This window comes from Hippocampus comes, unplaced genomic scaffold (genome assembly GCF_001891065.2).
Source record: "Hippocampus comes isolate QL1 unplaced genomic scaffold, H_comes_QL1_v1.1 scaffold47, whole genome shotgun sequence".
Lineage (NCBI taxonomy): Eukaryota > Metazoa > Chordata > Actinopteri > Syngnathiformes > Syngnathidae > Hippocampus > Hippocampus comes.
In genome coordinates this window covers 709436-724422 of record NW_017806029.1, presented here as the reverse complement: position 1 = coordinate 724422, position 14987 = coordinate 709436, and the positions used below count along the sequence as shown (strand labels likewise).

The 14987-nt window shown below is 40.1% G+C and overlaps 1 protein-coding gene across 1 annotated transcript in view; it reads right to left on the bottom strand.

Moving 5' to 3' along the window:
• ryr2a (ryanodine receptor 2a (cardiac)) overlaps nucleotides 1–14987 on the bottom strand; it is a 136653-nt gene that overhangs the window by 107674 nt on the left and 13992 nt on the right. The window contains exons 5-20 of the mRNA XM_019892584.1: nucleotides 14807–14885; nucleotides 14470–14582; nucleotides 13525–13624; nucleotides 12529–12625; nucleotides 11024–11098; nucleotides 8499–8655; nucleotides 8226–8390; nucleotides 7827–7948; nucleotides 5836–6019; nucleotides 4862–4997; nucleotides 4080–4175; nucleotides 2009–2127; nucleotides 1644–1777; nucleotides 1310–1551; nucleotides 791–983; nucleotides 55–259 (exon numbers count right to left, since the gene is read on the bottom strand). Coding sequence (XP_019748143.1) covers nucleotides 55–259; nucleotides 791–983; nucleotides 1310–1551; nucleotides 1644–1777; nucleotides 2009–2127; nucleotides 4080–4175; nucleotides 4862–4997; nucleotides 5836–6019; nucleotides 7827–7948; nucleotides 8226–8390; nucleotides 8499–8655; nucleotides 11024–11098; nucleotides 12529–12625; nucleotides 13525–13624; nucleotides 14470–14582; nucleotides 14807–14885 — 2217 coding nt within the window. The remainder of the gene's footprint in view (nucleotides 1–54; nucleotides 260–790; nucleotides 984–1309; nucleotides 1552–1643; nucleotides 1778–2008; nucleotides 2128–4079; nucleotides 4176–4861; nucleotides 4998–5835; nucleotides 6020–7826; nucleotides 7949–8225; nucleotides 8391–8498; nucleotides 8656–11023; nucleotides 11099–12528; nucleotides 12626–13524; nucleotides 13625–14469; nucleotides 14583–14806; nucleotides 14886–14987) is intronic.

Here is a 14987-nt window from a genome sequence, read left to right as displayed (position 1 = left end):
TCTGTCTGTCTGTTCGTCAGTCTAATAAATACGGCATAATCTAGCCATCTTCACCTGGGTGGTGTTCACAGGCATGGGCGTGAATGTTGCCTGACTCATGGTAACAGTGGGTCCCAAAAGGTCTCTGGCTGAGGTCTGGTGTTGACAGGGCTCAAGTTTCAGTTTCTCTCTTGGCAACACGGCCTCAAAGCAAGGAGCATAACCTGGCGGTGGGAGGAACTTAAACTCTCCGTGGCGACCCCCAAGAAGGAAACGAAGCCTATACAAAAGACAAGGAACAAGTGAGCAGGTAAAGGATTGTGATTGTGGGTGATTTGCTTTGATTAATGCACTGACTTAACTCCAGCAGAGAAGCTGGCCACGGGGAAAAAGAGGCCATCAGAGTTGAAGTTCTCAAACATGCCCTGAACTGGTTGACCATTGATCCTGAAGGAGATACTGGGCACACTAAGGTCCAAGCAGCAGCTCACCACATCGTCTGCTTTCAGAAGGTGCTGATTGGGTGAGCTAACTGTCTTTGCAATACAGCCTGCAAAAAAAAGTTACATCAAAGATATGACTACATCCTGTGCATCAGCGGTCCCCATTGAATGACACCCATGCACTACTCTGAGACTGTGTGTGCTCGGAGAGGCAGAGAGCGATCCCTTTTCATGAATTTCCAAACGCAGCTTCAGCAGTCAGCATCTTGTGCTTGAACCGTTTCCTTTCACATTAACCCCAACTCTAACTTTCAATGATGACAGGATTAAAGTACGAATAGTGGATTTGCTTTGATTAATGCACTGACTTAACTCCAGCAGAGAAGCTGGCCACGGGGAAAAAGAGGCCATCAGAGTTGAAGTTCTCAAACATGCCCTGAACTGGTTGACCATTGATCCTGAAGGAGATACTGGGCACACTAAGGTCCAAGCAGCAGCTCACCACATCGTCTGCTTTCAGAAGGTGCTGATTGGGTGAGCTAACTGTCTTTGCAATACAGCCTGCAAAAAAAAGTTACATCAAAGATATGACTACATCCTGTGCATCAGCGGTTCCCATTGAATGACACCCATGCACTACTCTGAGAGTGTGTGTGCTCAGATAGGCAGAGAGCGATCCCTTTTCATGAATTTTCAAACGCAGCTTCAGCAGTCAGCAGCTTGTGCTTGAACCGTTTCCTTTCACATTAACCCCAACTCTAACTTTCAATGATGACAGGATTAAAGTACGAATAGTGAGCCGTGATGGTCATCACGATCATGAACCATGTATTTATTTTGCTACTCGATCTTTTTATCTTGTACAACAATGTTCGAACAAGCCGCACCTGACCAAAGATGGAGTCCATCAAAGCCAAAGGAATAGAGGTCATCACCCACTCCATTTCCGCCCCAACCTTCCCCACCGCTGGGGGAGGGCACATAACCATTGGTGTTGGCCCAGCCCACTCTGAGGTGAGATGCCTCAGCTGTGACGAATGGCAGCGCTTGGTCTACAATCAGCTCATAGTACCACTTCTTATACTGCGCAGAGCCTTCACTAACACCCAGAAAGATATTAGGGCAAATGCTGAAATGAGAGGAAAAAGGAATTTTGTCACTCATCAGCTCAAACAATGACAAGCTAGAGTGAACGCTATCACACAGTTGATATCTTTATACCTGCTTACGTAATTCATCAGGCGTGTCTGAAGCAACAAGTCTCTTCCCGGCAGCAGGTTGTCACAGATCAGGTGCTGGTTTGAGCGTACTGCCACACCGTGACACACACAAAGGGAACACAACACATCAAGAACCTACACAGCATGCACATACAGAAAGGATGTCAGAACACATCACTGATACAGGACCACACTTGCCAATACCAACAAACATGCTGAACATCAGAAATCCTGGTTGATAGATTTGGTTGTAAATAATAATAAAAATAAAATACTCTGCGGATGAATATCAGATCCCAAATTCATAACTGTAACTGAATGCCGGCGAATATTGCGCCTTGCATTCGACTGTTTAGAACCACATACCTTGTGGTTGCGTCCATGTTTGTCCAGAAGCGAAATTATGGATTTGATATGTCCCTCTTTGATAAGGTTCAGTGCTTCAGGACTCTCCACCAGCACACAGTGAAGAACCTCCAGTATGCCTGAATGAAAATTTGCATTTGGTGTTAAAACAAAAACAAACAATAACAACAACAACAACGAAAGAGAGGAATTTATATTCATTATTTCTATCTCAAAAAAATCGGATAAAATGAGAAAAAAATGACGATCAATCACAGATGGCAGCACAGTGAACAAGTGGGGTTGGTATGTCAGCCTGGCAGTTAAAAGGTTGTGGCCTGTCTCTTAGTCAGCTGGGATAAGCCATTTTCACACTGCACTTAGTAGCACATGGACCACAAAAGGTATGACATACAGTGACTCATTAATTACAGATGCACTCATTTTCTTTTCTGCTGCTGCCCTCCTCCTCCTTTTCTTCTCTGACCAGCAAGGATCTGTAAAGCATCCTCGGCTGTCCTGAAAGGCGCTATTTAATCAAATTTATAAATACTATTTCAAGGCTTTCTTTTTCAATAATGAAAGATGCTCTTGTTGAGTTTACATCAAAACCAACGGCAAAAGTATCCATGTCTAGTTCCTGTTTGGCTGCTACGTCAGCATTTCCAAATATGTCCACCCTGTCGCCGCCATCGTCTTTCCACCCTCTCACACTGAGTGAGTGCTCTGTGAAGTTGCTGATTTTTCCTTGATTTTTCCTCTTTTGTGCAACTCTTATTAGCCTTTAGGCCACTGGTGTCAAAGTCAAGGCCCAGGGGTCAGATCCGGCCCGCCACATCATTTTATGTGGCCCGCGAAAGCAAATCATGTACGTCCACTTCCTCAACTTCCATTATCCTTGCTAAAATTTGCACCAAAATGTCAAATTGTTACGTATAATAAATGATGTTGAGATTTTTGTGATAATTTTGTTACCCTATCAACACTCACTCAACAAGTAATTGAACAAACTATTATAGTTGACTGGTTTCAAAACCGGTATTCCATCAATTAGTTGTGTACAAGTAATAATATCTAAACATTTATTCAGTTTCACGGTTGTACCGGCCCATCGAAGGGAAGATGTAACCCCAAAGCGAACCGCGACAAAAATGAGTCTGACACTCCTGCTTTAGACTTAGCTTTATAGATGAAAGATGCCACGAAAAAACACTGGTGGCATTGCGTACTTTCCCCAACTTCCAATCACATTGTATAGCACTCATCATTACAAGGATCTGTAAAGCATCCTCGGCTGTCCTGAAAGGCGCTATTTAATCAAATTTATAAATACTATTTCAAGGCTTTCATTTTCAATAATGAAAGCTGCATCTTGTTTAGTTTACATCTAAACCAATGGCAAAAGTATCCCTGTCTAGTTCCTGTTTGGCTGCTACGTCAGCATTTCCAAATATGTCCACCCTGTCGCCGCCATCGTCTTTCCACCCTCTCACACTGAGTGAGTGCTCTGTGAAGTTGCTGATTTTTCCTTGATTTTTCCTCTTTTGTGCAACTCTTATTAGCCTTTAGGCCACTGGTGTCAAAGTCAAGGCCCAGGGGTCAGATCCGGCCCGCCACATCATTTTATGTGGCCCGCGAAAGCAAATCATGTACGTCAACTTCCATTATCCTTGCTAAAATTTGCACCAAAATGTCAAATTGTTATGTATCATAAATAATGTTGAGATTTTTGTGATAATTTTGTGACCCTATCAACACTCACTCCAACGGTAATTGAACAAACTATTATAGTTGACTGGCTTCAAAACGGGTATTCCATCAATTAGTTGTGTACAAGTAATAATATCTAAACATGTATTCAGTTTCACGGTTGTACCGGCCCATCGAAGGGAAGATGTAACCCCAAAGCGAACCGCGACAAAAATGAGTCTGACACTCCTGCTTTAGACTTAGCTTTATAGATGAAAGATGCCACGAAAAAACACTGGTGGCATTGCGTACTTTCCCCAACTTCCAATCACATTGTATAGCACTCATCATTGGCACCATGGATCCAGATAGTGAGGCTCTTATCAAAGTCTTGCCAACGTACCAGAGGAGGCCTCCAGTCTCTCCAGTCTGCTGATGAGCCAGTCTAAGGACCCCGAAAACTGAGCGCAGTTTTTTCTGTTACCCCTGATGAGTGCAGCTAAAAGGGACAAGAGTGAGCAGGAAATGAGAGTCAATATTGCCAGGCACGGACGGCACCCACATCCATGTGTGCATACCCAGCAGTTGATAGAGAGAGTTAAGGCTGGAGCTCCAGGCCGCTCCTGCCTCCCTTCCAGCTGCTTCTGTGAAATGGGCTGCACTGCTGTAGACGTGGAGTCGATCAATGCACTCCAGAACCAGGGCGATCATTCCCTACAGACACAAAGGGTGGCTTATTCAGCTAATTCTCTTGATGGTGAGACTAAATGCAGTCAAATCTAAAAAAGCCACTTAGCTCCTTATCAATATAAATTGTATTATAACAAAGTATAGTATCAAATGAATTGATTAATGAATCATTCTTACAGTGCATCAAGTAACATAAAATTCGTTCGAAGGCCACTTTTGAATTATGTATATTGCTTTTTGAATGATTCATATTTTACATTGATGTTACGGAATCCTGCTATGAACCATGCTCCAACTTTTAAGTTAGCCGTGATGCATCATCATATCCAGTTAATTTCATCATAAATCCATTTTATTTTTGTTATCATTAATGCCATTGTAAATGTGGGAAAATACAATTTTCTTTGTATTGGTCAATAACATCACTCAACATAAGCCCCCCCCCCCAACCCCCCGTGCCAGGCACGGACGGCACCCACATCAATGTGTGCATACCCAGCAGTTGATAGAGAGAGTTAAGGCTGGAGCTCCAGGCCGCTCCTGCCTCCCTTCCAGCTGCTTCTGTGAAATGGGCTGCACTGCTGTAGACGTGGAGTCGATCAATGCACTCCAGAACCAGGGCGATCATTCCCTACAGACACAAAGGGTGGCTTATTCAGCTAATTCTCTTGATGGTGAGACTAAATGCAGTCATATCTAAAAAAGCCACTTAGCTCCCGTATCAATATAAATTGTATTAAAACAAAGTATAGTATCAAATAAATTGATTAATGAATCATTCGTTCGAAGGCCACTTTTGAATCATGTATCTTGCTTTTTGAATGATTCATATTTTACATTGATGTTACGGAATCCTGCTATGAACCATGCTCCAACTTTTAAGTTAGCCGTGATGCATCATCATATCCAGTTAATTTCATCATAAATCCATTTTATTTTTGTTATCATTAACGCCATTGTAAATATGTGAAAATACAATTTTCTTTGTATTGGTCAATAACATCACTCAACATAAGCCCCCCCCCCCCTCAAAAAATAAAAATTAAACGGGTCAGTCTGACTCACAATAGATGCCATGAGCCAATTAATCTCCAGGTGTATAATAAATAAATGGCACACTCCAAATAGACCAAGACCCAAGTAGTATTTACAAATATATTTGATTTATATTTATTTTGATGTGGCAATGTGTCTTTGAATTTAAAAACTGCACTGTAGTATTCCAGAAAAAAAAACTAATCACACTCCCCTTCTTTCCACCACAGCCCGGGACGCCTGGTAAATAAACAAATGAGCAAAATACAGTAAACTGGGACTCCTTTGTCTCTCTCAAAGCATAAATCTGGAATAGGGCTAATTGGTTATTTAGAGAAAACCAAACTAGAATGGACTATAAAATTTCATCATGTTTTATAAAATCCCTTTTGCGGTGTGCTTGTCTCACACACTCACACACACACTCATATCACCTCTTCTTGGAAGAGGTTCTGTCTGTTTTTCAAAGCTCTGAGGAGATTCTGCTTGTCTTCGTGTTCTAGGTGATCGTCAGGTGGCTGGAAGTAGCCAATGAGATCTTGAAGACTCAAGCTGATTAAGTCGATTGGTACATCAAAAGTTGTGCTCTTTCCTTTTGCTCTTAATGTATCGAGACTCCTGTGAATAACAATGAACAAATTAGGAAATTGTTTGATAACGGTTCGCAGACCTGAAAAAGGTGAAATGATGTTCAACAATGATCACAGAAAATATCAGCAAAGTATGAAAACAATGTACAGTGAAACTCCTCTACAATGAAATCATGGTTGCAGCAAGAAATTTTTCACAACAGGGGACTTTTCACTGTAGCAAATTTTATCTCAGACGTAAACACAAACACACACAAAAAACGTATATGTGTACTTTTTATTTTTATTCCAATAGTGCATATGAGCATGCACTTATTTGACACTTGATAGAGCCAGCATAGAAAGAAAAAAAGGGAAAGAAATTGCGAAATTTGTGATCAGCATTTACTTTCACTTCCATCAATTTCTTGCATAATGTCTTTTATCTTGCCTCCTCCATCTTTCAGTTTTATTACCTTTATCCTGTCTTCAAGCGTTAAAGCTTTTCTTAACTCCTTGTTATGCAAAGGTACGTTTTGTCGCCATTTTAGCAATGCAACGTTATTGCTGCGTCTGAAACAAATACTTCCTGTACTACTGCGCATGTGTAAACAAGTGTTGTTTGTGGTTGCTGTTGCTGTTTCCGAATGAAGCGGTCGAGGTCGCTGTGGCATGCTGAGGTTGGATTAGACTTTTGCGGAAGGCTTGTTTTCATTGTACTGAATCTCGTTGCGAGGCAAGAGCAGAGATGAAGATTTGGTTCACGGAACAGGGGGACTTTTTGTTGTTGGGGGAGCAGAAAAGTAGGAATGGCTTTCATGCATGAAAATTTTTTTCCACACTAGGGGGTATTTTCGCCCATGTCGGTTTCGTTGTAGAGGAGTTTCACTGTAGTACTGAATTCAGCTGCCAGAGATGTGGTAGGGCGGCCAGTCAGTAGTCAAGTTATCTCCTCACCAATGAGTCTAAATTGGCTTGTGTGATAATTTTATGATGATCATAAACGCCAGCTGAATTTCCAACTGGCCGTGTAGGTCAACGGCGGTCACTGTGAGCCCAGGCCACGGTCTGTTTTGGAATCCTTTGGCTCAATGATCATAACTGTTTGGCAAAGTTTTAAGCTGGATGCCCTTCCTGAAGCTACCTTCTGCGGGCCGATAGTTGGCACTAGCTTGTGGTTAATGGCAGCTCTTCAGGCAGCATGGTGCTAATTCTGGCTGACAAGTTTCACTTAAATATATCCAACAATTGCTCGGGCAGGCCAAAATTCAAAGACATCAGTGGGTCAAAATCATGCCGATACTTTCCCTAAAAAAGATAATTGGTGAGAAGAGCAGTGTGGGCAGTAGTCTAGGTTTTTAGTATGTTTATTATTTAATAGGGAGGCTTTTAGAGGCATTTGAAGAGCTCATTCCATTTTTTTTTTTTACTCCACAAATATGTCCCCCTGTCGTTTTGCGAGTTAAAGAGTAGGCAGCATCAGCAATCATCCATCCATTTTCTTATGAGGGTCGCAAACATGCGAACTTGGCAAAGGAAGGCCAGAGCCGAAATCGAACCTTGCACCATGCTGACCAGTCGACCACCATGCCGCCCGCAGCAATCATTCACTCTTCAATTTAAATTTTCATCTTAATAAATTTGACAGCCCAAAACATGGTTTAAGCAAATCTTTCAACACACAATTTTTTTTTTACTTAATTCTTGCAGAAATGAAAATCCCTGGTGGTATTCAAAAATGAAAAATTAACAAATAACTTTTTTTGCCTTTAACAAGCATGATAGACTGGACCATATTGTGAATTAAACATGCTTGGCGTATGACTGACTGAAAGCAAACAGTATGTTCCACCCACCTGATGAATAGGTTGAATAAGAACGCAGTACTTCGGATGACTCTGGCAGTGTGACTTTCTTCATGTTGCGACCGAGACAATGTCAGCCCGTCGTCCATGTGACCTTCGTGGTGCATGAGGGCCTGGTGACAGCCAAAAATAATCAAGACAGGCATTAAAAACACTGACTTATACTTTGATAAAAGCATGCAAAATAAATACGGAGGAAATTAAAAAGATCATCTGATGTTTTATTTGATATTCCTCAAAAGGCATGGCAAAACATGATGTCACAGAATCTCTGACAGAAAATACTGCAAAAACTGAAATCTGAAGGCATTATGATGTAAGCATCATAATGCCTTGTGTATACAAAAAGAAAACAAAACAGAAAATGAATTCCCTTAACCATAACATTACCTTTCTTTGAACGTCACCGATGCGTGCAGATTTTGCATCGGCAGTCTGGTACGTGAGCCACAGACCAGTGTCGACATGCTGAATGTAACACACTGAGTCACCGTACTTAATGTCAGGGGTACCCATTCCATCCACTTCCTTTTTTACGCCAAGGTCAACCTTTTCCTAACAGAGAAAAAGACAGAGAAACATCAGCCCTTTGGAAAAAAAAGTGCAATTGAAGAACACAAAGCAAAGAATCCTTTCAAGTGGATGACGTGACAGTTTACGTACCTTGGAAGATTTGAAACAAAAAGCTGTCGATTTGACATCTGCTTTTTCTTTTTCCATAAGCAGTAATGATTTCTCCTTCATCAGACTCAGATACTTCCCACTAGTCACGTGTCTGAGTCTGAACGGCTGGCCCCAGCGAATATGACTACCGCTCCACCTGGACACAAATCCAAAATAAAGGAGAGCCACCACTTTGTCCCAGGAAATAGTCACCAGCAGTATGCTTTGACCACGTCCTTTTGGTTGGTTTTGTTTGTTTGCTTGTTTTAATGACGGAAGACTTTTTCTATGCAATTGTAGAGGTTGAGATTATTCCTCATGGTTCGCCCTATTGTGATGTATAGTGAATATGCGGTCTGAAAGAGGACACCGTTTTTTTCATCTTTGTGGTGTACAGTATTCAATCGAATATAAATTGAAAAGCATTTTCAAATCATTGTATTCTGTTTTATTTACATTTTTACACAATATCCCAACTTCATTTGAATCAGGGTTTGAACAGTAATTGATTGATTCAATACGATATGACAAATCACACAAAGTACATCATAACCAAACTAAAAGTGAGAAAACTAGAAAATAAAGCTGTATAAGTGAAAGAGAGAAATGGCAGAAGTGTTCCTTATGGGTCTCTTTTTCAACAAAGTGCAATAACTTAAATACGGTGGCCATTTTTTTCAAGATGGCCGCCAAACAGGCATCTCTCCGTTTTGTGCTTTTGCTCAAAAATAACTACAAATTGTGATCATAAATATGGTGGCCATTTTTTTCAAGATGGCCGCCAAACAGGCATCTCTCTGTTTTGTGCTTTTGCTCAAAAACAATAACTACAAATTGTGATCATTTGTCTGGAAAGTTCCTAATAAGTCACTTTAAAAGAAAAAAGTCCGAGCAAAATATCAATATGGTGGCTATAGTTTCAAGATTTCTCCATTAAAAACAACAAAAATACCTCTAGTAACTCAACAGTTAGATGTTGTTTTTGGCAGTTTTTTTGGGGGCGTGGGTGGGTGAGTCTAGATTCTATAATTTAGCCGATTGTAAAGTACTGCCCCTAAACATTTAACTTTGCTGGGATGGCAATGAAACTGAGCTTGTAAGAACAGATATAAAATTAGATCTCCGTACTGGGGTACCACAGAGGAGAAGGCAAATCATTCCACAGACAAATGCCGTACTTGTTAGAGCGTGACCTTTGGTGTAGAGAGTGTAATGGACATTACCGGTAATGGATAGGACACAAAAATGATGACACAAGGACTTTCACGGGGACATGATTCCCGTAAACCCTGAAATGTGTGTTTGTGCGGGCAGGGGTGGGAGGCAGAGCGTGTTCTGACAGAGTGATTCAGTGATAAACAGTCTTTGTATATACAGCAGTTCATTCAACAAAACAAGACAATATCTGGGATATTCCTGAAAAAAAAAAAAAGCCCAAAATGAAGGATTCACAATTCATCCTACCAAATGTCATGCTTATATCAAAAATTGCTCCATGGTTTCTGAGGAAAACCAAATAACAGGCGCCCATCCGGCGGCCATCTTCAAAAATGTCCTTCAAATTTGAAGAAAAAAAAAAAGTAATAACTGGCACTTTTTTCTGAAAAAGTGACTTTTAAGCAACACTAATGCCAAATACTATGCCAAGATCACAAAGTACATGATTCTATTCAAAATCCACATTTACCTGCTTCACGTTCTCAAAGCAGAGCGTCCATGTATCAAATTGCCTAATGCTTGAGTGTGACAAGTGGTCCATTTTTTTATTTAATTTAATTTTTTTTTTTGCGATGGACCATGCCACATCAGATTTCGACGCATAGCTCAGTGTATGGTGGCCGATATGAGATGAATAAGCATTTAGGCAACTGTTAATCCTGTTACAGAGTTTACAGTTTACATTCCTTACATTGACAGTGGTCCCAATTCAAGTTCTTTTTTTTTTTTTTTAAATGAGTGGTGTTCTGCTTCTTTGCCTTGAATCATCCACAGTAAATTTCATCCAGTACATTTTACTCTAAAAAGACCCTATATTTCCAAAACAGTCAATTTTGAGGGTAAAATATTCACAGTAAATTTTACACTGGAAAAAAAAACTGGAGCAATATTTACTTGAAAAAAAAAAAAAATCAAACTTGAAAAAGTTTTTACACTCAGGAATTCAAAGTAAATTTTTAAAGGGGAATTTTTGAATGAATTATACTTGCATAATATTAGTTAATGTAGAAAAAAAAAGTCACTCAACAGTTGAGGAACAGACACACAACCGAGCAGAGCAAAAAGCGGCCGTCTTCGCCGAGAGCCAAGCAGATTTCATATTTCGGCCGATATATCAGCTATCGCTCAATAGAGCTGATATCGGTCGATATATGTGATATTTTTGTTGCCCCCAATCTTGTTATCAGCCCCCAAAATCCCAAATCAGTCGGGCTCTAATATATACAGGACTACTGTATATCTATAATTGTGATCAGGTTATGAATGTGTTTGTTGTTAGGGACGTATTTACACTTCTAAACACTTACAGAACCCGTAGTGTCTCTAACCGCCACAGGGACCTGGCATGACTCGACACTGCTCCACCCTCATAATGCACTGTTCTGTTGATGAAAATAAGAATAATAATAATAATAATAAGTATCATACACTGCAGTTTGTCAACATTTTGAAATGTTCAAAAGACTCCTTTATGTCATTACTCTTTCGCATTAAAGAATTAGCAGTGTCATTGAGAGAACATTAATTTACGATTAAAGGTCAATATTTGGCAACACATTAAAAGAACTTTTTTGTAAGATCATGCATGGAAAAAGTGATGAAACAGCTAGAACTACTTATAACTAAAACAAATTGTAAAAAAAAACCAGCACAATATCACCTCAGTAAAAAGAAAACTAAGCAAGGTAAAACTATTAATATCATTTTCGCTCTCCGCTACAAATATCCTACATGGCTGTAAAAGTAAATTATTTTGCATGCACTAATTCAAGGTTCGGTGCTGTAACTTTTGTTTTATTCTCTTCTAACTATGGATTTCAATTGTATGTTTCATGATTAATTAGTCCTTCATAAATTAAATCGTCCTTCATAAACAGATGTTAGATAGTAGATTAAGGATGTAGGTTGTTTTTAGCTAAGAGGACTGCAAATCCCTTAATCCCTCAATTACGAAACAAAAAGTTTTTTGATGTGACACTAATATGTATTTGTTATCCATTACATCTGGGGTGTCAAACTCATTTTTGTCGCAGGCCACACTGAAGTGACAGTTTGGTTGATTCAACGATTGTTTAAGCAACTGTAATGTGGGGTAACAAGAAAATGCTTACAATATCTCTCTTATTTATTACATATGAGAAGTTGAGATTTTGGTCCAGATTTTAGCAATCATGATAGAAGTCAACATGTTTGGTTTGCTTTCGCGGGCCACATAAAATGACGTGGCGGGCCAGATCTGGCCCCCGGGCCTTGAGTTTGACACCATTGTATTACATGAACGTGATCATCTTCTGATGCAAAAAGATGCTTAAGAACTCCAAAGCCAACATGCTGTCTCCTCTTTTTTGTGCAAACAAGTCTGGAATTAGAGAGCTTGAGAAGCCATTTTTACATTTATGCTTTTAAAAAAGATTCCACTGCATTTTAATCACGGTCACTAATGATTAGTTTTAAGGATTTTTTTTTCAATATTATATTTTTTTTCCCACAAATAAAAGCACGTTGTCTCTACTAATATCTCCTTTTTCTGCAGCCAGAATCTGACCAGTTTTTAACCTCATCCTGTCACAATGACATGCCAAATGTTGGCGTGCCTCATTCTTTCAAGCATTAACGTGAGACAAATTTGATTTTCCTGAGAGTCCACATCTACCAAATTGAACTGAAAACCGCAACCAATATCACGTGATATGAACCTAACTGTGGATATTGCGGATCACCCCGAGTAGTTTCTATACTGAAGCAATAACAGTGATGACCACCCACCAGAAAAAAAAATCCTTTACATTACAGATGTACACGTGCATCTTACCTCTTCTGCTCCTCCCCGTGGTCTTCAGAAGGAACAGTTAAACACTCATCCATATGACCATGAAGGAGGCGCAAGACATCCCCGCCTATCAAGAAACCTGCAGAAAGGTTCGGAAAAGGTGGGGAAAGGGGGGGGGGGGGGGGGGGGGGGGGGTTAAGCAGAGAATGAAAGAAAAATGAATAAATGTATGGGGCGTACCACACACACATGACATCAGAGAAGCAGGAAGCCAGAATGCCTCGTCGACAATTAATTCCGATTTTATTTCAGTTATCTGGTTGGTGTTGTTGCTCTGTCATGGGGAGGATAGCAGAATCAAGTGAATTATTATAGCATTAATTCTGACATGGACATTGCGCTTTTGAAACCAACAGCTGGTAAGCATGACCCATGACTGAGTCACGTTGGCTGATATCCAATCTCCCAAAACAAGCCATCCATTAATTCTGTTTAACGCTTGTTCAAATGTTTTTTGGGGTTTTTTTTGTAACTAATAACCTAGAATAACAAAGCAGTAATTAGATGAAATTAAATGAATTTTCTCTGCTTTGCTATTTATGTTCTGTGTGGACGGTAATTAGAATGGTGTACCGAGGACCTTGTGCTTGTGTGTTACAATATAAATCCTAAAATGGGCATATGAGAGTCATTTTCATGGATATCGTTTACTGGGAGAAAAATTATGTCAGTCCTGCATGCCTATTAGCTCCTGATAGTAAAAAGGCCCTAAGAGGGCAGCGAAACTGGTATCGGACGTTGTCAAAGGGTTGCAATCCATGGGAAACGTTTTTTTTTTGTGCACTCCATGTATCAACAGTCTTATTTGTCAGTGGAAACTGGCTGAGATCCAGCACTACAACACACAAAATGAATGATGATCCATTACACAGTGATCTAAGCTTGCCTTTGCATCGCCTTGTGCTCTGGCCGAAATAAAACAGTGCAGTGTATCATGTAAAGTGATCAACAAAGAGTGATGGAAAAAGATTTCCGTACCTTGTGCCACTTCACTGCCGGAACAGATGGGAGTAACGGTCCACAGCGTCTGTTGGAAGGCGGCATCTACATTTTGACACTGATTGCCATAGGATAGATGCTAGAAGAACACAAACACATGAATCAAAATTCAGATACATTTTCCCTAAATATGCAATTCAGTTTACACTAAATGTTTTTTTTTTTCCCACATTTTGTTCAATAATAACCTCAAGGCCATTTTTTTTTTGGTCTGTGTGTAGCAGTGAGCCTTAAAGTTGAAAGAGACATAATGCCCCAGGCGTGGTCTCCCAAGGCAAAAAAGGTTGTTGGTGAAGGACAATACAAAGTAAAGCGCAGTAGAGTTAAAAAAAAAAAAAAAAAAAAGACAATGGGCAATTGTGTCCATGCGATATTCCCATATTCTGATACAGACACACACACCAAAAAACGTCATGATGCATAAAACTTTGAGATATATTCTGTGGGCCGATTAAACACAAGTTGCAGTTTTTGTAATGTGTGTACCATCTTCTGTAAAAATAACACTGCATTTGATAGAATACCGTGCCATTCATAAACATGTTGGAGGCAGTGCGGAGGTCTGGGGCTGCTTACTGCTTCAGGACCTGGACAACGTTGTGATTAATGCAACAATGAATTCTGCTGTCTGACACAAAATCCTGCATGTGAACTTTTACCCATCAATCAGGCCCTCTTGCTCAAGCGTTTATTGTTAGTGCCTCTTTCAAAAAGATGCATTCCCTTTTCTTTTTCAATTGTGTTGGATAGGTTTCGGTCATGTGAGTGGTGATTCCAATTTTGTAACATTTTCCAAGGTTCCAATCTTTTATATTGCAAAAACCCGGCAGCATCTAAAATAAATGTGTCGACTTCGTTCTCGCAACGGTATATTTGAGCTTCCTCGTCACGTATTTTGTGTTCCCACATGCAGAAGGCAATTACCAGATATCTCTCAGATGAGATGCTGACAAGAATGAGATCATCCCCCACTCTAACCTTCTCCCCCTCGGAACGTTGCTTTGATGCTGGATGAATGGTCCACCAGCATGCCTCACCTGAACATAAAGAAGGTCAAAACATGACTCACAAAAAGATTTTGTTCAATATTATACCCCGTCATCATTCAGTTATGTCATTGCGAATACAAAAGCCAATGATTCATTGAGAGCTGGCTAAATATTTATTTAAACTTGAATCAAAGGGAGAAATCGATGTGAAAAGATTTATTTAAAACTCAACCAAAGAGAAAGGTGATAAAAGATTCATTTTCCGCAAATACCTGTAGTGTCTTCCTGCAGCCCCACATCAAAAGCTAATTTGTCTGTGGACGATCGAGAGGTGGATAGACAACACAGGTACTGCGCACAAACACAATATCCACAATCAATGCGTGTATTCATCCGAAACATGAAAGAACAAAAGGTCACGGGGGGTGGGAAATGTCACGCGGGAATTCTAGC